Source organism: Stegodyphus dumicola, chromosome X1, assembly GCF_044657685.1.
Source record: "Stegodyphus dumicola isolate Sdum_Otavi_A_Nest chromosome X1, ASM4465768v1".
NCBI lineage: Eukaryota > Metazoa > Arthropoda > Arachnida > Araneae > Eresidae > Stegodyphus > Stegodyphus dumicola.
Genome location: NC_140780.1, coordinates 199,688,924 through 199,715,837, shown reverse-complemented (window position 1 = coordinate 199,715,837; position 26,914 = coordinate 199,688,924). Strand labels below are relative to the sequence as shown.

At 33.1% G+C, this 26,914-nt stretch overlaps 1 protein-coding gene across 3 annotated transcripts in view; it reads left to right on the top strand.

Moving 5' to 3' along the window:
* The window catches only part of LOC118186325 (glycerol kinase 5), a 122,931-nt gene that overhangs the window by 93,278 nt on the left and 2,739 nt on the right, over positions 1-26,914 (top strand). For 2 of the 3 annotated variants that reach the window (XM_085807940.1, XM_085807941.1), the window contains exons 10-15: positions 9,517-9,643; positions 9,787-9,891; positions 9,980-10,030; positions 17,721-17,764; positions 21,134-21,300; positions 23,887-24,020. In XM_085807940.1, coding sequence (XP_085664066.1) covers positions 9,517-9,643; positions 9,787-9,891; positions 9,980-10,030; positions 17,721-17,764; positions 21,134-21,300; positions 23,887-24,020 — 628 coding nt within the window. Of the gene's footprint in view, positions 1-9,516; positions 9,644-9,786; positions 9,892-9,979; positions 10,031-16,789; positions 16,894-17,720; positions 17,765-21,133; positions 21,301-23,886; positions 24,021-26,914 lie in introns of those variants that run through there. The other variant, XM_085807942.1, reaches the window with a different exon arrangement.

Here is a 26,914-nt window from a genome sequence, read left to right as displayed (position 1 = left end):
CTTACACCGACAACATGCTTTATACTACTCAGACACTCCCCCATTACGTCTACCTGCATATCTGCGCATGTGCTACCGTACATCACCTTACTTAATCTCCTGATTGGTCTTTCTGTCTGCTCTGCCTCTTCGTTCAGCTGATATGCTAATGTTTCGACTTCGTCCTTAATTTTTGCACACCAGTGTATTCTCACAGCTTATAATAGAGCTACGAAAAAATTCCTTGTTGATTAGAATGCTGAAAGGCTCCCTTGGTTTATTCGCAACCAGATTAAGGAGCGAAATAAGCTCAGGAAAAGATGGTGCATCTCATGGGACACTAATATCAAAAGAGAGTTAAATAAACTTAATAAGACGATCAAGAAGAATATTTATAACTATAGAAACGAGAGATGGAATGATAAAATCGCCAGCTTCAACGTACCAAATAATGCCTTTTGGTCGTTTGCTAGGAACCTAAAGAATAGGACCATTGTAAATAAGCCACTTTACGGTGCTAATGCAGTTGCTGTGACTAATAAAGATAAAGTAAAAATTATGGCAGACCATCTGGAAAAGCAGTTCATGCCAAACATGGATCCTTGCGACCTTACGTTTTCCTATGACATAAGGTGTTTTATACATGACTGGATCAATAGTCCAAGTCCGAGAAGCAAACCTGATCTGACTACTCCAAATGAAGTTAAAGATGTTATTAGAAAATTAAAGGAAAGGAAAGCGCCAGGGACGAAATAACGAATATTGTCATCAAAAACCTGCCCTTAAATACAGTCGCAAAATACACAAGTATCGTAAATGCCTGCATTGTGAATAACTATTTTCCTAAGAGCTGGAAAGTCGCTAAAGTCATTCTCCTACCTAAGCCAGGTAAAGATATAACTAAATCTGAGGGTTTTCGCCCTATTAGTCTTTTGCTTGGTTTAGGCAAAATCTACGAAAGAATTATTTTGAGAAAAATGGATCCTTATCTAGCCAAATAACCACCCGAACAGTTCGGGCTTAGAAAATCACTCTCCACTACAAAGCAGCTTGTCCGCCTTAATGATTTTATTGGATCAGCGTTTCACAATCATCAGAAGGTAGCCTTACTCATGCTAGACGTGGCGAAAGCCTTCGACCGCGTCTGGCATGAGGGGCTGATATTCAAATTAATCTGCTTAGATTTTAACAGGGATCTTATACTACTCATTTATTCTTTTATCAAAAATCGGAAGTTCTTTGTAAATAAAGGCAAAGATAATTCTGTTCAGAAAAGGCTAAACGCAGGAGTAGCTCAGGGGTCCATTTTGGGCCCAATCTTGTATATTTTCTACGTGGCGGATTATCCGCGTGTTTTCAATAATTTAAATGGCTTCGTAGGTTGCTATGCTGATGATACGGCCCTAGCCGTAAAGTCACTTAACGTAGAAAATGCCGTAAATAAATTGCAGCGCATTACTCCAGAGACAGAACATTGGAGAATTTCAATTAATGCACAGAAGTCTCAGCTTCTAATCATTCAGAAAAAGGCCAAAAGAACCCCGCCACTGCCAGACTTAAACTTTTCGATATAAATGTTCCCATAGTGCAAAAAGCAAACTATTTGGGTGTCACTCTTAACGGTAAATTCACATGGAGCGACCACATTAATAAGGTTCGAAGCAGAGCTATCTCCACGATGAAAAATCTATTTCCGTTGATAGGGAAATATTCCAAACAGGATCTCCTGAGGACGAGACATGTACACACTGCTATTATTAGACCCATTATTACGTATGCTTCGCCGGCATGGGCAGCGGTCAACAAGAAGGATTTTAATAAATTGCAAGTTGTTCAAAATAAATACTTAAGGCTCATCACCCAAGCACACTTCTACGTGTCAAATGATACTCTACACAATGACCTTAAGATTGAATGCGTAGAAGAATTTATCAATCGTATGAATAGAAGTTTCTTTAATAAGGCTACGAATTGCTCACACTTACGAGACTTATACACCTTTGAATATGTTATACTACCTGAGGATGCTAATATCAGACCTTACGCGGCCCACCTCAGCCGTAACTCGAATTTCCGGACTTAATTGCACCTTATGTATATTGTATATATGTGTATAGTTATGTATATATTTTGTATTTCACATTTATTCTTTTATTCACATTTTACCGTACTGACTTATTTTAGTATATAAAACTTTGTATTTTATGCATTTCTTATGTATGTTATGTTAAAATCAGTCAGACACCGACACTCTTGTCAAACCTCTCTTGGTCTTCGTTCTTGTCTGATTTTCTAAAACCTTGTGGCTTATGGTCGCCCCCAGGACTAAAGAGAAGGGCTAGCTCATAGAGCGTTTCCCCCTGAAACAGGCAGTGAGGAGTAATGACGTAGCAATGATGCCACTGAGCGAGGATATGCAATTGACAACATAGAAATTAGCGTTTTAAATTTGAAGAACCAGCGTTTAAAATGAGCTGTGTGTGAAAGATAGCTATAATTTGGGAAGAAAAAATGTTACGTGTAGGTTATTAAAATTTATGCAGTATGCATTTTACACTGAACATTACAAAATTTAATAGTACTTACTCAATTTTAAAATAATAGATAAAATGCGCTACTCTTAGCATAAAGTTCCTTTTTTTATTTGCAGGGATTTTTTTTTCTTTAAATGCCTGTTTGTTTTTAATCATTTCTTTATCTGCATGTTAACTAAGAGAACTGTATACTGCTTCTAAGATAACTATAATAACAGCTATTTAAAATTAATCAAAAAACAACCTTAAATTGGCATAGTTTTAAACATGTATGGTTATATATGGCAAAATTTCTGCTAATCTAAGTTTGAGTTTCAGCCTAATTGTAAATTTTACATTGGCATATTTTTCTTCCAATTCAATATAATAACATATATTTTTTTAAAAATAGTTTTGTGACTTAGGCTTACATCAATATTTCATTTAAATAAATACAAGTAAGATTGTTATCTTAATTTACTTTACTCACAGTACCTAAAATAATTATTTAATTTTTCAAAAGTGGGGGTTAAGGGGGCAGGTCTTCTTATACCAATTACTTTAATATTATACTTTATATATATTTTATCTAGAATGCTAAGCTAGCACAAAATCGAATCAATAATAACAGAGGATACAATAAAAATAACTGTAACAATAACTTAGCAGAATTAGTTCTCATTTGAAATATGCTTTACGCTATTAACTTCTAAAATGCCATCTAGAAATATTTCAAATCAAAACATATTATGTATGCTTACTTGTACAGTCGCAATGCAACTACAAGTTGTTGAAACATTACTTATTGGCTGCCACATTCGAAGCAATCCATTTTTTTTTTTTTTTTTTTTTTTGCCTTGCTTTTCTTTGGGAAAAAACATATGCATTTCTATTTAAGAAACGTATTCTAATAAAAGTTCTCACTCTGCAAAATAAACGAATTGCTTCTCTGTTAACTTCAGGATAATGGTTCTCCAGTTTATTAATTAAAGAGCCAATTACATGCTTCCCTTTATAGTAAGTTGTACCATGAACTGCGCAAAATATGTTTTCGAACTCGTACTGTATTCATCCATGAATGAGAAGGTGTAGTCAAACCTCCTAAGGACAATAATTTAATCGATTCTGAATTAAATATTGGTTCATCAGCACTATTTTTAGATATTGTTCCCAATGATGGGCCTTTGTCTCGCACACGATAGGCAATATAACCTGCAACATATGTTAATGCTTCTTTTTCGGCTGTCGAAAATTGTCTGTCGGAATTCAATTCTAATTCCCAAGCCATAGGAGAAGGTTCCTCTATGAAATCCAAATCCAAATCATCAATAGTATTTAATGGAAAAGCATCTCCTCCTCAGTTTTCAAAGCCCTTTCAAGTATTTCGGATGTTAAATATGAATCAATATTTCTGCTTTCTTTAGTCATGCATACTTTTGAAGATAAATTTGGCAGCTTATTAGCGAGTATTAATTGCTTTAAGCGGCGTATAACTTCACTAGATGATGGATGGTCATTAAACCTACCAAGCTCTCGAATCTGACTAGAGACTTTCAAGTGCATCCTGAGTTAATCTAGATGTTAAAATATATTTAGCATCATACGATGATTTCAAATCCTGGTGTAGGCCAAAAAGAGAATTTATTGAAATTATTATTCCTTTTTGGAAAGGCAGTAAGTTGGCTTTTCCTGAACTCTTAATCCACCCACGACTTTCTTCATTAATTCCAAAGGGCCCACCAGCGGCGGAGCGGTAAAGTCGCTGAACACTGGTAGTTCAGTCCGAGGTTCGAATCCCGCGAACGGGTTGGCTGCACGGGTGTTTTCGTGGTTTTCCCCATGTGTAACGTGTATACGAGCCAGTTTCCCTTAGAAAGTCCTCCACGAAGGCATCCCTCCTCTTAGACAGATAGCCCTAGTGTGCTTTACCATAATTAAATACACCACACCATTAATTCCAAAACTTGAATTTGTTTTTCATGATATTCATTTAATCCAAATGCTGCTTTAAGTATTTTATCTGAAGGAGGGTATGTTTTGGTACTATTCATAATATCGAAAAAATTGTCGATTAACTCAAAGAAGTCGGATGCTTTTTTATTTCCTGTGAGGTGGAGTATACCTTTTACTGTAGTTCTTGAAAATAATGTTTTCGCTGGAGCGACTTTTTGTCTCTCGTTTCCCTTGACCATTAAATAATTTGGTTTTAGTTTGTGACACAATTTAATTTCTCCTGAAACTTTATTTAAAACCTCTTTAATAATATCAACATTTAAAACAGTTCCATCTTCTAAAACAAATCCTTTATCTAAAAAGTGGTTTCTCAGTAATTTGAGGCAGTGCGCTAAATCTGCAAAAACCCATATTTTTTTCATTTGGAATACTGGATTTGGAAACTGAGAACTATTAATCGAAATCTGTAACTCTTTCCACTTAAGTAGTAGATCCTCCTAAATCAGACACTATTGCCTTCGCTTCTACTCCAGATGATTGAATATGTCTTATGAGTGAAAAAAGAAGTTCTTTCGTCGTCATTGGAGTGTTAAAATCAAAAAATAGAGTCATAGCAGAGTTTAGAATCTATGTGCATTTCGTCGAAACTGAGAACGCATATTTTTCCTACAGAATTCAAATATTGGCATCTTTCCTTTATTACAGCAAGAACATCGCTCTGAATTCCTGGACTACATGAAAATTTAGCGCACCATCTCTTTAATGTGCCAGTGCTAGGTAAAGGAATTCCCTTTTTTTCTTTCCAAAAATCGTAGCTTTTAGATGACAGAGCTCTTATGACAATGCAACGTGAAATATCTTCACTAGTCCACCTGATTTTTTCCTTATTTTCTAGCAATGCGTTAATCTGCGTCTTTGTAAAAATATGCTTTAGACGTTTTTCCAAATTCTCCGATCTGTTCTGTTTTTTCCCTAAATTTCGCTGTTTGGGATTTTAATTTCTAAATTTCCGATACAAATTTCTTTCTAGATGTCGTCCACCTTCTTTGTCGCTGAGCAAACATTCTAAAATTTTTTTTTCTCTATTTTTCAATGTTTTATTACAATTTTCTAAGGATATTATTTTGTTCTTCAAATTATCAATACATTCTTGTTTATCTTTACACTTAGGGCACTCAGGGATATTGTCACATACGGCATTGTCACTTGTGAGTTTTATTTCAAAATCATTCACATTTGAATTATTATTGTCAGCTTCAATTTCGTTCTCGGCCTCAAAATAAATTTTCTTTGGGCTTAATTCGTGTAGTCTTTCAAAAGCACTCTGCATTAGTTTTCTTTTCAAATGTCTCCGATTTCTTGGTGTTATTTCGTTTACTGCACACGATAAATTTACTTTCGGCACAGCATTGCATTTTAATGGCAGTCCAAGCAAGCGATTTCTTATGTCATTTTCATAACCACTGCACAGAAAATGTTCGCTGCAAATTCTTGCGTTTTTCACATTAATAAAATCTTGTCTTCGACATTTATATATCCTTTCTTTCGTCAAACGCAAATTGTCCTTGGGGAAAGCATGAAATACAATATCTCTTCCTTTCGTATTTCTGTAAGTGTTACGGCACGTTGCTACAGCACAAGAAGCCATATTACATAAAGGATACTTTAAATATAGAATTTAAAAGGAAAACTGACTAAAACTATATATATATACACACAAATTATTTTAAATATTTGCATTATTAGAAAACAAATATGTATGATTAAAATAAATTTGGGATATGCGATCTCCAGAAAATCGTCTCGCAACTGAATGAAACTACAGTTTTAAAGGCGCGAAATCAAAGCAGGTGCAACCATGGAGGTAGGAAGTAAGATGGATTCGCCCTAAACAAGTTTCTCCGTACCCTGCTCTGAAGCACCGGCGATCCCTACGTGGTGACCAAAACATTGGGTCATTTACCATTGAGTTCTATGGGATTTGACGCGTTCGAGTGTAAATATTTTGTAATTACGTGGCAAATATACATATAAATGTATATATTTTCTTTTTCTACAACACTTCAGAGTCCTAAGTATGTGAAAACAACATATTTTTAAACAACATTTCATTCTGAACGGAATTAAATGCTATACTTTTCACAGGACAGTTTTCTCAGAATGGTTTAATTTGAATGAAATATTTTCACAAGTTTTCGTTAATTACATTAGGAAAAAAATTAAGGTAATTCGATTTTATTCGGTTAAGGTACAAAAATTAAGATCAAAGTTTATTGTATTATTAATATTAAAATTATGCATTATTTCTTTTCTATTTATAGAGCTTCTTCCTAAAATACTTTCTTAAATATGACATGATTTTTTGGCTTCTTTTAAATCGAAAAATGTAAGTCAATTTATAATTAATGCTCTATTCGGTTCATTTTAAATTAGAGAATTATTAGGAATTAGCGAAATACTTTAAATAAGTATTTCGCTAATTCCTAATAATTAAATAGGTATTAAATAGTATTTGACTTTCTCTGAACATTTCTGAAAGGGAATAAAATAAGTTTTTTTTTTTAAGTATTATTTAAAACTTGTAACTGAGTTATTATAAAATGTAAAGGGAATAATTCTTTTAATTATACTTATCAGATTTTTTTTTTACCCTTCATTTCAACAATACATATTCCAAAACTCTTTATTACGTTCTTAAATGCGCATCTCATAGCATTTGCTTTACAATACCTTTTAACAGATTGCTTTCCAATACGAACAATTCTTGCTTAAATAGTTTTATAACGTATTTGTCAACAGGATTTCAATTTATGTTTACAATTCAATATTAAGGTTATTATATATTTAGATAACATTTATAATCATTATAAATTAGATACATTTAATCATTAGATTTCTTCACAGTACTTTCACAGTTGTTTATAAGTGAATAAATTCTTCATTTCAAATACATTTATAAATAATTTAATGAATATTTAAGTATTTTGTCAAAGCCAGATACATGCTTTTTGAAAGCACATGCATAAATACCCATACATATTTCCTATTTTTCATTTCCGGCATGTGCAAATCTTTAATTTCTGTGTATTCACTATATTTTTCGTGTAAAGTAATTTACACTAATTTAGCATACACCCGAAAGTTTTACATAAAAAATATATATGAATATAATTTGAATGAAAATTATAAGTATTATTTTTAATACCCACTCAAAGGTAAGTTTTTCTTCAAAATTCCTCCACGATGGCATCTCTCTCTTTAGGCAGATAGTCCTTGCATGCGTTACTCTATTTAATAAAAACTTAATCTGACCTATGTGCTTAATTACAAATATTTTAACATACATAATTTTATATTTACATTTAGCCATCAAGTTTCAAACTTTTCAAATCTTCTAGAAAATAAATTTTGGCAGATCTCTTTTAGCAATTTTCTTAAAATCCATATTTTTGTAGTGCAACAGCTTAGAATTTTATAAAACAAATTCATAATCAAAATCGCTGTTGTTAGTTATCGAAAAATAACCAAGATGTGATTTTTGCGTAAATGTCAGTAAACTATACAAATTGCTATTATCCATCACACTATGAATGTTTCTTTCATGCGAGAGTGTCCCTTTTTCGATTTCTATGGAACTGTCGTGTGTCGAAATACTATCAGAATCTTGTCAAGCGAGCTTCTGAATGTAAACAAAGAACACCCAGTCTGGTGACCCAAGCTTCAAAGCAGTGCTTCACTTCTAGCGCGGAATGGCCCCTCCTCCCTTTCCTACCTTCATGGGTGCAACAGAGACACGTCAGATTACTTCCGGTTCTCCCCCTCCATGAGGCTCGCGTCGGCGAGGAGTCGAACAAAGGAGTGACCTAGCCCTTCTATTTATCCCTGAGTCGCCCCCCTTCTCTTCACCTCAGACCTCCTCTTACTCTGTCCGACTGTTACGTCATGCGCCTCTTGGGCAGACTTGTCATTGAGCCGGCAACATCGCATATATTAGCGATAGCCCGGCAATACATGTATTGATTGATTGATTGATTGGGAGTTTTTTTTTTTTTTTTTTTTTTTACGACCGTCGTGTACTTTTCTTGATCTTTTTGCTTAAACGTCAGTATGAAATATTTGGACATCTAACTATTATGTGTTCTTCAGTTATAAAAAAAAATGAAAATGGCTGATGAAAATAAAGCTATTATGACTGCTTTAAGTTTTTTACCAAATTCATTTTCTTTGACCTCTTTGTTTGGTAATGTGTTAATTGTATATTAAATCTGAATCATTCTCGTTTTTAAATTTTGCCATACAGACGGCAGGAAGGGTTGAATCTGCTGGTGACTTTGGCTTATAGACCGTATATTTGACAGGCCTGAGCAAGAATTTTAATAAACTTATGGGAGGGATTTCAGACAAAAAATTAAGTAATAAGCGAGTACAAAAATAGGTTTGACTTGAAAATTTTAATACTGCCAGACCATTAAGCATTATTAATTAATTAAAAAATATTTTTTGAAATGGTAATTCATTGTGAGAAAGTATATAAAAGCTAACTGCTTGGGGAGTTTTCCCTTCTTGGGGTTTTTTGAAGATGAGTCTACATTAGAGATGGGGCAAATCAAAAAAATTTTGTTCCAGAGAGCCATCCAGCAAAAATCAGTTTCATGACAGTAACTACTTTGGGATTTTGTCTGCTTAGTAATTGATAGGTAGTTATAATTTAATTTGCAATTAAAATAAGTGTTTAACTCTTGTTCAAAAAATTGCCAATATTTATTTGGAACTTTGAAAAATTTATTTATATTACTAACTTTGTTACTTGCGTAGTTTTATGTTAAAGTATTTTCACTGTTTTTTTATAAAGTAACAAATGTGAAATTCGCAAGATATGAATTTTAGGGACACCCTCTTACATTCCCGAGTGTGACATTTTGCTATTTGTGTTTGTTGGTTTACAGTATAAAAACTGGATGAAAGGCAGCTTTTAAAAATGGTTGTATCAGAGCTGTATTGTTTTATTATTAATGTATTACTTAATAAAATACAATTTAATGGAACAAAGTATTTTAATTTTATAACTTAGGTTGGAGACCAACAAGCATCTATGTTTGGTGCATGTTGCTTCGAGAAGTATGATATTAATTGTACTATGGGAACTGGATCATTCCTAAATATGAATACTGGCCATACACCATCTGCTGCTTATAATGGTAGGGTAGTTTTAATAATTGTTTTTATATATATATATTTCTTTTTATACAAATTGCTGTTCTTGATTTGCATATAACTGACTTTCGAAGTCCGTATGAATTGGATTTCTTGAGTTTGCACATTTGTTTCTCTCTCCGAAAAGGTGTCTACCCTCTTGTTGGTTGGACAATTTTTTCACGAACTACATATGTTGCAGAATGTGGAGTTCATGATTCTGGAACCATAATCTCATGGGCTCAAAAACTTGGTAAAATTTTAAAACTTTTATTTTGAGATTTTATTTTTTAATGTATTTTAGAATATAATGTGTGCAGGAGGTATTTATTTATTTTCAGGTTTATTTGAAGAGCCTCACGAGTCTAGTATTATAGCACAGTCTGTGACAGGTATTTATTTTGTTATAGATTTTATATTTTTAACGTACTTGTTAATTTTTTATTAAATCTGATAAGTTTTTTGCATGGATTTTTTTTAAATTTAAAGTAGTTAATAATCTTAATATTATTAAAAGGTTTGTACAGGTTGCTTCAAAAGGTCTTGACTGTGAAAACAAGTAAATAATTTTTTAATGGAAAAAGTATTTCAGAATTTATGCATAAGAATAAAGGCTATGAAAAGATGAGTTGTAAAGCCATTATGTTTTTCAAAGCAGGAACGGTGAAAAATGTGCACTGACCTTGCTGGAATCCGAACTCGAGACCTTCCGCTTGCTAGACAGATGTACTTTCTAGTTACATCATGAAGGCATGCGATAAGGAGGGAGAAAAACTTTCCGACCTTCCCTTAATTAAAGGGAGACTGATTCGCCGAACCCATGTTGGTGACCAGAGATCATCCAACATGCTTTAGTTCAGTTGCCACTTATAGACTCATTTTTAGAAATTATGTTTGAAGCAAGAAATGGGAAATGCCCTTCCGAGATTTAAACTCAGGGCCTTCCAGAGCTAGCCGGACATGCTTTCCAATTACACCACAGAGGGACGTGGTAAAGGAAAGGGGAAAAACTGTACATTCTCCCGCATTTAAAGAGCGACTGGGGATGCGTAATGGGAAACCGCACATTAAGTTGATCAATGTTAAACGAATTTCGCTTACTGCGCATGCCCAGAGTAGAATTTGGTGCAATTTTAAAAGAAGATAAATACAGTATATGGTTGATGTTGTATTATCTGCACATAAACAGTTCGGGGTTTTAAAATTTGTTAGGTTGTAAATTGCTTCATTACTTAGAGTGTAAATATCGATTGTAAACTATGCAAATTTTCATTTAAGAAGTATTACAAAAAAGGATATGTTACAAGATATATTAGCTGAATGTTTATTGATTATACTTCTGAGGAATGAAATCAATTGAATATTAACAATACTTTTCATTCGTATATACTTTCACAAATTAAGGAATAAATCTACTAGTTTAAAGTACTGAATTAAAGTCAAATAACTGATATTAAATGTAATGTTTATGAACAAAATAAACTAAAATGAAATGAAACAGAAGCACATGCAATAAGCACACAACAAATTTCCGTAGTATTGCAATTGTAAAAACCAGCATGACTAACTTGTGTAATGTTGTTTATTCCCCCCCCCCTTAGTCCCACACCAACGGTACACCATTGAGCATGCACACTAAGCGAAATTCGTTAACACTGATCAACTCAATGTGCGGTTTGCCATTACGCACTGGGGAGGGCGGAGTTGTAAATTCCTGGTGATTGTGCATTATAATCCACCACCTTTTAGTTCAGTCATTATTGCAGAAACTATTAGGCATTTTATTTTGGAGCACGAGAAGTGAAAAGTGAGTAATGTCTCTGCTAGAACTGGAACCTCGAACTCTGGACTTCGATTTCTAGTCGGATAGGCTTTCCAATTACACAATGAAGGCATGCGGTAAAGAAGGGAGAAGAGGATGCTTATGGAGTTTCTTTAGAATTATTTCTTTCTAAGGGCACTATGCAATGAAGTGTGAGCTCCAAGAACTCAATAATCCGCTTTAAATAGTCTTTTGATACTTACAGTATCACAGTAAAGTAGTAGGACAGTAAACCAGGGAGATGGGTCTCCTAGCCTCAGGCTTAGAGAAGTCCTACACACTAATGATGTCTGAACCCCTAGAGGTGATTCAGGGAGGCATAACCCCCCACTCAACCCAGGGGCACAAAATTGCAGTGTCCCCAATCGTTGGCCTAGAAGAGCCAACCCCCCCCCCCGAGGACAACCTTCGAAATCTAACCATGTAGCGTCTCCACAGCCAAAAGGCAAACAAGACAGTACACCAGTACCTGCCGAACCTGAACCTACCACCAAATAAACGATAGTTCTAGTCACTCTGAAGATTGATTATTTACCCCAAAAGTCAAGTCTGTCTAGGTACAAGTCCTACCCAGGACACCGACCGGGATTTGCCTTGATATCGCTATTTTAAACTCTTCTGTCGTTTTTTGATCAATCTCTATAGACTTTAATGTAGATCCGTAAAAAGAAGATGAGTGGCGATAAGTCGGGACTGTGTGGGAAGGGAAACAAGGAAATTATTTCTCCTAAGCGATTCGGGAAGCCATTTTGCGATAACTCGACTTTCATAGTGACTTCTGAGCAAATCCAGGACATTGCCTGTTGAATGTGGCAGAACTTTATTCCGCTGAAAACACCAGTCTTGAATCTAGTGTTCTTAATAGGCACCAGAAATGAACCTTGTTATCAAGAACTGGATGTGGATCTTCTGAATTCATAATCTGGTGCCTCTCCTCTCAAAGCACTATTTGTTTTAAGCATCAAGCTGCACCAAGAAAAGTGACTTTTTTTGTGGATGAAGAGGCTGCACAGTGACCATTTCGGACTTCTCGCTGCTCCAAATGAGATCATATTAAGCTAAATCGTCAATCTGACCAAAAGTTCCGACCTTACCAGAAAGAAATTATATCGTTATATACTAGTGTAATCATATGGTACATGGTATTGGCAGAATCCTGTCATTTTCAGCTGCATCTGACCCGAGAGTTTGTCTTAATATGATTTGATAAAAGAAAAATGTTAATATATTGATGAGCTAATCACCTTGACGTGGCTGGACTGATGTCAAGTTTTGAACCAAGTGTCGAGCTGATGGCTGTTCTTTCATTATTGTTTTGGTAGCTGTGATGGTTTCGGGCATCCTTGCTGTGATTTGTTTGGTAATATTTCCATCTCATGAATCCAAAACAAATCTTAGAACACTAATGTTACTAAGTTCTGAAAGCCCACTGCTCCACTGACACCACTCGTCTTTCAAATCAGAAAAAAGCTCAGCATCCCATGGTAATTAATGTAACCATACCTTTTGTAGTAAAAGTTTTATTCTAACAGTGAATGGTGTGATGAGTCCAAGAGGATCATATATTTTTCCATCTGTTTGGAGGATGAAGCGTTTGGTACTTTTCTTTCTTCTCGAAATTTCAGTCAAACAAGAAGTCTCTATACTCAAACTATCTTCCTGAATATCCCATTGAATTTCTAATACTTTGAGTATCTTTTCATTTCAGCTTAGCGGATGAATGTCAAAATTTTCTTCTTCCCATTTTTTAGCTAAATGATTATCATTCGTCACCCATTTGCGTAGATTCATCCCAGCTCCACGCATAATTTCCTTTGTTTCCCTTCAAATTTTTAAAGCTTCTGATATTCTAACGATCCTACAACTTCATTTGTAATATCAGTTAAATTTAGAATCGCAGAAGCTGACTCGTTTTGAATAACGGGAATACTCATAAATCTTTTAAGATGAGCATACACTTGTTCTCTAAGATCTGAGTATCTTTCTTCAAGGAGAGACCATGCTAACTTATAATTATTTTCTGTTATAGCTATTGTTTGGATTATTCTAAAGGCATTTCCTTTCAATGCTGATTTCAAATACTGCAATTTTACAGCATCTGATAAATTTGGGTTTTGATCAATACTCGCTTTAAAAATGTCCTTAAAGGAAAGCCAAGAATGCATTTCTCCTGAAAATATTGGTAATGAAATCTTAGGTAAACGCACAACAGATTTTCTTTAATTACTGTACAGTCAAAAGTCGTTAATCCGGACTCGTTGGGACTTCCGGATTATCGATTTTTCCGGATTATAGATAATCAGTTTAAATCTGGTAAGATGGCATGCAGAAATTATAAAATTAAAAATATGAAACCGTAATTTATGAAATAAAGAGCAATTATGATCTAAAGGGTATCAAAATTTACAAAAAAAAAGCTTAATATTTATTTGTTTACTTTATTAAACATTTCTTTCGATGTAAGTTAAGTTGCTTCGTTTTTTATGTGATAATACTTTCTCTTTAATTCTATAAACAGACATAATTTCTTGTTCAGTTACGAAGTTCCGCTGTTCGAGTCCTATAATTGCTGTGTCGAGAATACCGACTAATTTGCCAATCGAAATTTTTTCGTTTTCAATAACCTCTGAGTCACTTTCTTTGCTATCAGAAGCAAATTATAATGACGAGGAATTTGATTTAAATCATATCAAAGACGGAGTACATCGAGATGAAATACTAAATTTAGTAAGGAATTATAAGCCAAATAAAATAAAAACATCTGCCCTGAAGATAAGGATAGTGCTGACAGATCAACTTCCAGTTCATTGCGCGCCGCACCGTATCGCCCCCTCCCACACGCAGAGCAGCGTGAAATTGATAAACAGATTTCGGAATGGTTAGATAAACAAAGGATATGCCTTTATCCATTTTTTGCAGCAATTCCACTTTTTGTTTAATGGACTTCGAAACATACTTTCGCTTTGTAGATCCTTTACATATTAGTAAATATATATCAGAAATTCTATTTGACATAATCGAAAGTTCAAGCTTACTTTTATAAAATTGCTCTAACAGTCTGCAAAAAATAATAAGCTGGATCCAATTCGAAGATTAAGGAACAACGCAATCATCAACATTAACTGAATTAGATAATTTTAGCTTAGCTTATACCATCCGTAATACATTAAACGCGCATTCGTAAACATATTTTGCGCATGCGCACACGCATATTCGCAGCCGTAAAGGTCTTACGTGCATGCGTCAACGCGACACATGCGCAGAAATTTTGTAGCTTTGAGGTCTGGATTATAGATCATTCCGGATTATGGGTGTCTGAATTAACGACTTTTGACTCTGTTTTCTACTTTATTCTGTTTAACAACGTTTGACAATTTATTATTTATTTCAAATCCTATATCAATAATACTACTATTGATTTCATCTTGCTCACTGAAGATTTTTTCGATATTTTCTTCACCACTTAAATGAATAATGGAATCAAAAATATTATCAAATTCCCTTTGAAATTGTTAAATTTAATGTTTTAGAATTCTAAATCACTAACAATGAAATCTGGCTCACAAAGTTTCTTTTGCAACTTCGATAAGCTAGTTTTCTGAGTTCTCTTTTTAGTCAGAACATCTTTTAATTTCGTAGCCATTTTTGCTACACTTATCAATAATAACTAATTATCACACAAACTTAATTCAGAATTTACTAATTGCAACAGTTAATAATGAATAGAGTTTCAAGGGTTTTTTTTTTACTTATCCCTTTCTTTCAGACACTGGCTATAATCCACAAACACAAATTCCATAGAAACAAAAATGGCAAAATCACAATTTTACACTAGATTATTTACTTAGCCGATATTGCTTGGTCTCTACAGGACCACTCAAAATGGTCCAGCCAAACTCTAAATGGACTGTAACTCTTAATTAAACTAATTAACAAACTAATCTGTAATATATCATTATTTTATTTTACTAATTTGTGAAAGACACTGAGGCTTCCACACTCACTCTCTGCTTTGTCATTGAAGCAAACTCAAAAGTAATTAACATTCTTTTGTAAACAGTAGCGATGGCAGCGCCATCTGGCTTCAAAGGAATTTAACACAGCTTTAAGTCCCAAAAAGTCAATACACAAAAGAAATACTCCCCCTCCCCCACTTCCAAACAGAATGTTTATCCAAAAATGTGAAATCAGTTATCTGTATTGTGAAACTGTAATATGTCCAAGAAAATAAACAAAAAGTTTGATTCTAATAATAAGCGAATCTGCAAACTTTTCATGAATGCAGGGAAATTTCTTTATTCTAATTTCAGTTTATCTGAAATTTTATTAACCTTTTAACTGTCATGCCCGAGATAATCTCGGGCACAGCACTAGTGTTCGAAAATGTCACGCCCGAGTATCACTCGGGGTAATTTTTTTTTTTTGGGTGCATCGTATTGTTATACCCGAATATATATCGGGAGACGTTTATTTCGGCTTCATCTCTTTGTCAAACCTGACTGTATCTCGGGAAAAGTTAATGTGTGCTCAGTTCAATAGATGACAGCACTTTAATGAAGATTTCAAAGGTTAGAGGTTATTTGGTTCAAGGTGCATGGGATCTTTTTGTTGTAAAATAGCGTCCAGTTCTTTGAAACGTTATATAGATGATTTAGATTCTTCAACTGAAGATGAAGGATGTGTGTTTGATGAGCAGTATTCATGATACTTCCATGGTCAGCCTCAAAAATAAAAAATGGAGATATACTCAAGCCGAAGATTGTTTCTAATTACGGTCTAACTATGGGTGGTGTAGATAGATCGCTGTGATCAGGAAATATCCTTTCATCCAACAATCCGAAAATGTCAGATAAAATATTATAAAAAGATATTTTTACATTTACTAAACAAGGTACTCTGGAACTCATATTTGCTCTATAAAAATGTAGTTGAGAAACGTATTACATTTTTAGAATTTCGAATCCAAGTTGTAGAAGAGCTTTTACATAAATATGATGATGCAGCTTCTGGACAAAAGAATCTTGGCAGACCACCTACAATAGATAACCCTGCCCGTCTTACTGAACGACATTTTATATCCCATTTTCCTCCTATTCCTGCGAAACGTGAGCCTACAAGACAGTGCAAAGTGTGTTGTTCGAAAAAGGATAAAAATGGGGAAAAGATAAGGAAGGAATCACGATTCTGGTGTAGTGATTGTGGAGTTGGTTTGTGCTTGGAAAAGTGTTTCCAGTTGTACCACATAAGACTGAATTACTGAACTACTAATAGGTATTCACTTATATTTATTTATGTTTTAGAAAATAGTTAATTTTTTTTTTATTTTTAGAAAATAATGCTCCACTAGAAGCGAACTTTGCAACTGCCATGTTGAGTGACAGCTGCCTCAAAGAAAATATGCAGTGGCTACAAAACTTTAAAAATTTTACCCATGTATGTCAAAATATCAATTTTTAACTACTTAAGTATATTTTATTTTGTACTAAACATTTGGTTTTTGCAATAAAAAAATTTGACAATTTGTGTACCCAAATCATCAAAATAACTTGACAGTTAAAGGGTTAGATATACCTAACACGAATTATTTGAGTTAAATGTTCTCTGTTTTGCTGTCAAGATTGAAAATAAACTTGCACATAAAAATAGCATCAATATTCGTAACATAAGTGAAATTTAAAAGACCGAGTCCTTGATTTTGCCAGTATCAACATTAACTGTAACAGTGAACAGCTTTTGTCAGGTGCTAGATGAATTTATAATTGATTAGCATAATTTAGCTACTTATTACACCTGAAAATAAATTATTGTGAAAAATGCATCAAATCAAGGAAAATTTAATTATGACTCTAGGATATAAATTATTTGTAAATGTAATCAGAAAAAATTTCCGCATCAGTATTTTAGACCTTAAATCTAATGAACTTTTAATTTTTATTTTGTTCATTTCATTATTTAAATATATATTAAAATGCAGATATTGTAGGCCACTTTCAAATGCATGCTATTTCAACTTACATTTATAAATACTTTAAAAAAAAATTTGGTGTTCAGCTATATGAAAACTCAGGATGTGCCCTTATTTTGGACAGTGGTGGAAGCGCATAAAATTTGGAGACTCTGCCTATTCACTAACTGTTCAAAGAACAGATTAGTAAAACCCATTGAAGCACCCTGTATATTTTATTTTTTGTTCTTGGTTAATGTTTTGCGTTATTATTCTTACTTGTTTTATTAATATCAGTGTATTATATTTATTTTAGATAGTGGTGGAGTTTATTTTCTTCCTTTTCCTGATGTGACAGATGTAAGTTTCATTGAATTCTTTGCATGTATGTATCATGTTATAGTGCAAGATATTCTTAGAAATTTATTTTCTAGTGCATATATATTAAATTTTAGTCTATAAATTGAAATAATTATTGTAGTCTTAGGAAAGTTATTACTGTCTAAAAAGCTGCATTTTGTCACAAAGATAGCCATAGTTCTGATCTGAAATGTCTTTGGGAAGTATCATATGCTGAAGCAGTTGTGATTTATATGATATTACATCAAATCTTCTTTATCTTTGTGTATGCCTAATGTGTCATAATTTTGTGCAATTTTCATATCATTTCATTGCTTTATAGAGTATTATTTTGCTGTGCCATATTCCTTTTTGGCATTTAACTCATATTGTAATCCAGATATCTGCAAGATATTTTAAAAAATTAACCTCGCCCAAAACATTGTAGAAAATAATTGTGTAAGGTTTTGTTGGTTTATTTAAATTAACATTATGCTAGTTCGTGTTCAGTAATACTGTATTATATTGTTTATTAGCGTTTAATTAATTTTGTTAAGTGTCATATTATGACAGTAACTTCAGTTTTATGTAATGAAATTTGTTTGTAACAATTGTTGGTTGGTAAAATTTTTAATGCTTTGGGAAATAATAAGGAAGATTCAAAATTGTGACTGTCTAGAGAATCTTTCTGTATTAAGTCTGGCACTGGGTTCTGTGCTTTAATTTTAGTTATAGCATGTAACTTCGTATGTTCAAAATCCATTTAAAGCAGAAGCTATTATGTGCAAAAAAATTACCATCTTATGGTATGCCAAGGTAATTATTGGAGAAATTAATCAACAAGAATCAGCATAATATTTGTAAGTTTTTTAGGACTAGCTTCAATGGTGTGAATACAGAACCATCTTCTTCAGCTGCCTAAATGCAACTGAACAAAATAGAATATGGTGATAAAAATGACTGAAAAAATGTCAAGCTACTAGCGCCATCTATTGATGAAACAAGAAAAACTAAAACATAATTTCCTTTAAAGGCCTGAGGGTAAAAATGGATTTGAATTAGTGTCGTTAACTAGAACAGGAAAATTTTTCTGAATGTGGAATATCTCTAGAAAAATGTACAAGTAATTCACTAATGGAAGATGTTTTTTGAATATTTGCTCCAGAAAAATGGAAAGTGTGATATTCTGACCAACAGTGCTGGGCAACAGAGAATTTCTGTATTTCGTTTTTCTTAACATATACCTCATGCTCCTTAATGTGGAATTTTAAGGCTCTGTTAGTTTGACCAATGTGAAATAAACCACATTGGCAAGGAAGCCTCTGAATACCCCAGGAATTCATATATGCAAGGGGGATCCTTATGTATGAAACTGGGAATTTTATTGATAGAAGAAGAAAATGACCCAAAAGTTCAATTTCTGTAAAATATGTGCAATTTTATAGCTAATCGATGGAAAGAAAGGAATGACAGAAGAATTCTTGTAACCTTCTAAAGTGAGAGGAGGCCTTTTAATGTGTTGGGATAAGAATTTTTCATGCCTTATAACCATATTTTATCTCATTCATTTGTTCAGGCAGCTCAAGAAGATGGTTCTGTATTTAAACCATTGAAACTAGCCGTACAAAATTTGCAAATTTTGTGCTGATTATTGTTGTTTAACTTCTGCAGTAATCATTATTCTGCATGTTATTTTAACCCAAATCAAGGTAAATTGAAACTTATTCATTATTTTTAGAAGTATTAGTGACTTGTAGAACTTAGAATACATTAAGATGTAAATTATGCGTTGGTGTGATGGTGAGTGAACTTTTGTTCTGTTTCCTTAGATTGACAAATCTGCTTTTTACAATTCCCACAAGTGGGCAAGTTGTAAAATCGCTGAGTACTAGTTTAACCCAAGTCAATGGGGAGGCTGCATACGAGTTTCTGTGGTTTTCTCCATATGTAATGTGAATATGAGCTAGTTTTCTTAATAAGTTCTCCATGAAGGCATCTCTCTCGTTAAGCAGATAGCCCTCAAGTGTTTTACCATTATCTAAACAATCTGTTTTCTCAGCAACTCTGTTTCTTTTGATGACTTGCAGTTTCCATCTATATTTAAAAACTAAATATTGTTGGCTTTATAAATTACTGAGCAAAAGGGAAGGGGCTTCTTAATCTTGTAAAATATAAAGCTGCTTTTGGCCTTCAGTTTTGTTTTTCTTCAAATCTTTCATTTCCTTCAACGCTGAAAATAGTAGAAATGATCTGCATAATTTGTGGAAATGGTGGAATTGTTAACATGTTTGATGCTACTGAAGTTAGAAGTATTTTTGTCAAAACCATATTCAGCACATTTTCATTAAAATTATATCATGTTATTTTCACTACTGTTGAGCGCCTATTTCTGTAACTGATAATTTAGGTAATAATTTTCTTAATAATACGCTTTTAGTTCTTATCTAGAGAAATTTGGTAAGAAAACATCATAACAAATTATGTTAATAAAATGTTAGCCAATACCACACCCATCAGTAAATGATAAACTAACTCATTTGTTTAATTTCTTTGGGGCTGTTTTTACTGAAATTGCTATCATAGTTTATTTTTGTGTATGTCCAGTTTGCATTCTGAATAGTGCTTCTTACGATTTATATGTTCACTTTTAAAATGTCTCATTTTTTTCATTAGTAAAATTAAATGGCTTTGTAGTTTTAGATTACTAAAAATAATTATCACACTTAGAGCAGGCTACATAATTACTACACTTTGAGAAGCTTTCTAATAATAATAATAAAAACTGCTCACTACTTTTGTGGTCTTTTAATTAACTTTAATTGTATATAATTTAAAAGGAACTGTTGTCAATTCAAATAAATAATAGATGAATTTACTTGCCCTTTTTGTGTTATTACTATGAACATTCATTTAATAATTGCATTCAACTTTTGTAATAGAGGATGACTTGATGAAGATCTCATGTGTAAGTAAACTTAATAAGTACTTAATGAAGCTTCAGCTGCATAATGTCTGAATGTATTTAAGACACAATAACACGCCGATTAAATACTAATTCAGAAGTCAAACAACAAAAATCAGCGTTATACCTACAAAATTTTCACAGGACTAGTTTCGATGGTTTTACCGAACCATCATCTTCAGCTGCAAAACCGCAAATGATCATTTGCGGTTTTTTTTTTTTTGCGGTTTTTTGCGGAAAATTTTGTAGGTATAACGCTGATTTTTGTTGTTTGACTTCTGAATTAGTCTGAATGTATGTTGAAATTTTACCTAACAAGAGGAAATATTGTGAACAAGGATGTAGTAGGTATAAGGTATTTTGCTACCAGAGCATGTGGAAATTCACTTTTATTTCTGTATTTACATATAAATTTTAATATTTTTTAGTGTGCTGTAGAAGAAAATTCCAGATCGTCAGCATTTGTTGGCATAAAAATCCAGACGTCCAAGCAGCAGTTGGTCAGATCTGTTCTGGAAGCATTAGCATTTCAAGTTTGTTTGCTTTTTGACTATATGATGAAAGATAACTTATTTACAAAAAATAAAGTATTTAGGTAAGTTATGTTATTGTTTAAGCATAGTTGTAACTGTGTAATAACTTATTGTTGATGAAATGTGTAATTAAAAGTTTGTATGTAAAGATGTGTATACTTAATTTTGTTTATATATACAGTTAAAATATGTTTTCTTAACATGAATGTTCATGGCATTGGTTGCACCTCTAGAAACTTCTTTTTTTTTTTTTTTTTTCAACTTAAGAAACCTTGGTCTTTTATTGATTAAACTAACTAAATGGTGGACTTTTTCTTTGGTATAATCATGCATATTTGTTGTGGCTAAATTCTGTACTCTTGAGAATCAATTAAGTTACGTATTGCAGATATATCAGAGTACATTCTGGAATAAACATTGATTATATCAAGATTGTTGTGGTATTAATATTAAACGAGCTTTGCATGAAGATAATCTTGGAAGTGGCTAGAAGTATAAAAATATACACAAATTTGGAAATTTGTTGAATAATAATTTTTTTGAGTTTGCTATAAGCTTATTAGAAAGTAAAAAAATGCTTTATGAATATTAGTCTGTCAGAAACATGTCAAAGAAATGGGTTTAAAATACTGACACTTATACCTATTGTTAGTAATTTTGTTGTATTTTTTTATTTTGCTATATTAAGCACATGAAGGAAAAAAGGTGATATTTTCTTAGAAAATGTTTTACATTTTTTAAAAGAGACTTCTATTAACAAAATATTTACTGTACTGAGTACTTTCTTATTTAAGCTTGCAATTAATTACAGCTGCTTAAAAAGTATTTTTCTTTACGTAGCTGTCTTCATTTGCTGAATCATATTTATATCACAGGAGAAACACATTGTACAGATTTAAATACATTTGAATTGAATAATAATATATTTTAATTTAAATACCGTATTTACGCGAATTTAATGCGCATCGTTTTTGGCCAAATGTTGTATTCAAAATTAGGGTGCGCATTAGATTCGAGTGCAAAGTTTGCCGATGACGTCAACCAAATTTAAATCATAACAATGGATTACTGTCTTTCTCGACTACATTTACCATTACATTTATCATTGACACATTATTGCATAGAGGATACAAACTGCAGAGTACGTAGTCAAGAAATGGAGGGCAAACAGAGAAGAATGTCATATGACGTTACTTTCAAATGTAAAGTAATTCTTTATGCTGAAAAAAATGGCAATAGAAAGGCAGGGAGAGAGTTCTACGTAGCTGAGAGCAATGTTCGCTTGTGGCGGCAACAGAAATTGGCACCGTTTGCAACTAAATCTAGTAGAAAGAAATTAACTTGCACACTGGGTTTCTGCTTCCTGGAAAAGCATCAAAGCACCAATGATTATGAAATCTTTCAAGAAATGCTGCATTTCAAATTCATCGAATGGCAGTGAAGATGAGGTGCTCTGGAACGCCGAGGATTACGATGATGATGATGAGGAAAGAAGAAATGAATCTGCTTCTGACGAAGAGAGCTGCGAGGATTCCAGTGATGAAAACATTAATGAATAAAGACATTTGCTATTAATCACTGATTCTAGAAACTGTTAGCTAGATAGAAATATTACGATTTATTTCATGTTCATATTTTATGATAGATTACCATACGGTAGGTATGGTAACAATGATTACCATACCTACCGTATGGTAATCATTGTTAATTACCATATGGTAGTGGTAATTAACAATGATTGTTTCACATAACAATAGCCCACTAATAGGTTAATTCTATGTTCTGCTACTTTACATATAAATCCATTGTTGTATAAAATATGGTATCTAAATTTAAATAAAATTATCATACCATTGATTGATAGTTTATATACAAATCCATTGTTGTATAAAATAAGATTCAATAAATTCCTCATACCATTGATGCACATTACATTCGCTGACAAACAATTTTTTTATTATTAAGTTTTAAAATGGGGATGCGCATTAGATTCGATGGCGCATTAGATTTGCATAAATACGGCATATTTTAATTGAATGTGTTTCTCCTGTGAAATTTACTACAATTCTGAAAACATTTGTCACAGTTCCATCACGTGAACTTAAATGCCTGAAGAGGTTTCCTTTCTTCTAGTAAATGAAGTGTCTCATATTATATGGACTACTTGAAATAGTTTACTTTCAGTTTGGATTTTTATGTTTGTACAATATTTTGGGTGCTGTGCTACATCTGTTATATAAATAAGATAGCTAGCACCTTGTGTGAGAAGGAAGAAATTACAACATAATTAAATACAGCTATGTAACTTTATAAACCAAAACATTTCTATCTAATATTTTTATTTTCAAAATATTAGAGGCTGTTATGGGAAATTGTTTTATGTGTAATTGTCTTGAAGTTTGAACCTTAAAATTTAAACTATTGCCATTTGTGAAACAGCATGTGCACTAAATACGGTAAAATAACTTTTAGGAATCCATAGCAGTAATTGGCTGTGAATTCCTCAAAATTATGTAGTGATAATGTTTGTTAGTTGCTTTATATTTAAAAAATTTTATTAGTTATGCATGTTATTAAATTGTAATTTTATATTATGAAGATTGCATGTTTATATTTAGACTGAATTAAATATATCCATTGATTTGCAGAATAAGTGGTGGCGTTTCAAAAAATGACTTTATTGTTCAGTTGATATCAGATTTAACAAGGAAACCAATACACAGATTAAATCACAGTGAATCATCAAGTCTTGGTGCTGCATTCTTAGCAGGATTATACTGTGGTAGGTATAAAAATACATATGCATTTTCTGAGATTAGCATTAATCAAAGGTAACTTTTTTATTAATGTACATGGTATTTCAAAACTCCCTCCACAAACTTTTCGAAAAACTGTAAATTCAAAATTTTTACCTGATAACATAAGAGCATACATTTATAAATGCCATGCAGATGTGCTGTAGGGTACACAAATGTGCACAAATGAGAAAACATGAAAGCAAGTATAGGAACCACACTTCTACTAGTTCTAATTTTATTGACTGTAGGTGGATTTTTATAGTTTTACAACAGGTATGCAAAGTTAAAAGTACCTACATTAATGCACGCTGTAATTACTATGTTTTTAATTAATATAATAATTATTTTTAATTGACTGTTGTTTTATTTTGGAAGAAAATTTATTCAAGAATACCATTTTTAATTAAAGGTAAAAAATTAAGCATTACAAAATTTTCACGAAAAAGCAATTTCATTTATTTTTATTCTAAGTTTTTGCTTTTTCCTTTAAATTTATATTTGATTAATAGATAATATCTCTCGTAAAAACATTCAGAATATAAAATACTGCCATTGAGTACTTTGAATAAATAATTATCAAAATTTTAATTTTGTTCAGAATAAATTGTCCTAAAAATGTCAAGGGAAAATGCATACCTTCATTAATCTTTATTGAAATTTCTCCCATGTGTAAATTGTAAAATTAGAGCAATCTGCATTTTCTTCCATAAGATTCATATGTTTCACAGACGTTTTATAAATGAAATTTTAAGTCTATCAATTATATAAATTTAGGGGGAATAAAAGAAGGGTGAATAATGTAAACGAGAAGTTGCGTTTAAGTTTTTTGTAGTACATTATTTTTTGTTCTCTTTCTTTAAAAGTATGTTTCATGAAGAATTCTAGAAGCCACTGGAATTGAGAACTTATGGCTAGCAGCTCCTTATATTTGCACTTGTGCCAATAATGCATGCTGCGAAAGAAAGAATTTAAGCAATAAGAATGTTGCCTAGAATGTTAGCCTTCATTTTGCTGGCATAATTTGAGAGGTGCACTTTCTCTAATAATACATGTGTGTGTGTGTGCATATATATATACAAAACATATAATATAAATAGGCTAAAAATTAAAAGCAAAATTTTTAAACCAAGATTGAAGTAAAATAATCTAGTTAAAATTAAATTGGAATCAAAGCAAGGCAATTCCTCAACAATATTAATAATTGCAACCATGCATTATATATACAGTGGTTATCATAAATTAAGGAAAAATCACGATTACTGGAAAAGTTACATGAAAAATTTTATGAAACTTACCCACAATATACAACACATAGTAAGGTATCAAATAACATAAAAAGAAATTACCAGACAATTATGGTAGTATAGGAATTAGCACATATATAAAATGAACAAATTGAAGGGGTCAGTTTGCTATAGAAAAAGTACCTTCAATATGGAATAAGATCGCCTCTAGATGCAATGCAGCACATACAGCGATGTGTGATGCTTTCAATTATGTGGTCTATCAGTTCCTTAGGAACCGAGAGCCAATGCTCTTGCAAAGTAGTTGCAAGCGCAGCAAGGGTCTGAGGGGCGGATTGAGAGCAGCTAGACATTTCCCTAAAGCATCCCAAACGTGCTCGATAGGATTCAGGTCCGGGGATTGAGCTGGCTACTTCATGCGCATAATTGTTTCCTGTTGAAGATAAGCGTCTACGATGCGAGCCCTGTGTGGTCTTGCGTTGTCGTCCTGTAATAGTAAAACATCACCTATTGCCCCAGCATATGGGTGCACATAAGCATCAAGTATGTCATCTCTATAAACCTGAGCATTCACGGTTCCCCTTGGAAAGACATAGAGGTCTGTGCGTCCACTTAGAGATGCCACCCCAAACACAGACTCTGCCTTTTCTGTATACATCTCTTTCATAGATGTTTGACGGATGACAACAGGTTCCAGGTGCTCTCCAAACCAAATCAATCGTACTATCGCTTTGGAAGCTAAACCTTGACTCATCCGTAAAGAGAACAGCCCTCCACTGATCAGGCATCCAGTGGACATGTTGTCGTGTCTACTGCAAACGGTCCCTCCTATGGCTTGGCGTAAGCGGCACGCAAATGGCTGGTCGCCTCCCATACAGACCACCTTCGTGAAGCCTTCTACGCACAGTTGATGTTGACACCCACCTTCCGGTGGCTGCAGCAAGGGAGCACCTAAGAAGAGTTGGAGTAGCGGTTCTATTCTTGCGTGCACATAATGTCAAATATCGGTCATCGGCGCTTGTCGTAGCAGTTGACCATCCTTGGCTGCACCTCGTAGATGCCAAATCTCTGGTTTGAAATTGCCTCCAAAGTCTATGAACCACAGAAGAACTCACATTTAGCCATCTGGCCGCTTCTGTTTGACTTTGTACTGTTTCTAGTCTCCCAACAGCTCTCTATCGTAGTTCTGCAAGCAAATGATGCCTGGAGGTCATTGTTATGAATTTGCTATCTCAGATTTCTGATGTCACTCTCACAATGAAATATGTGGGTTTGCTCTCAAACATGTACTTCCATGCTCCTCGGAGATGACATATTCTGGGTGCAGCGCCACTAATATTGCAGTTTTACTCAGCTACTCTTACTTGGCAACATATTCATATTTTACACGGTTTGGCTTATTTTTGAGGGAGTTATCGCTATTTTTGTGATTTTTCCTTAATTTTTGATAACCAGTGTATATATATATACTTTGAAGAGCCAAAACATTATTACCACCTACTGAATAGCTCATTGCTTGGCCTACAGTACAGCTGAAACTTGCCTTTGGCATGGATGCCAGAAATTTTTGTAGAATACTGGACACACGTACCAAATATCTAAGTAGTGATCACGCAAAGTCAAGATATTCCGAC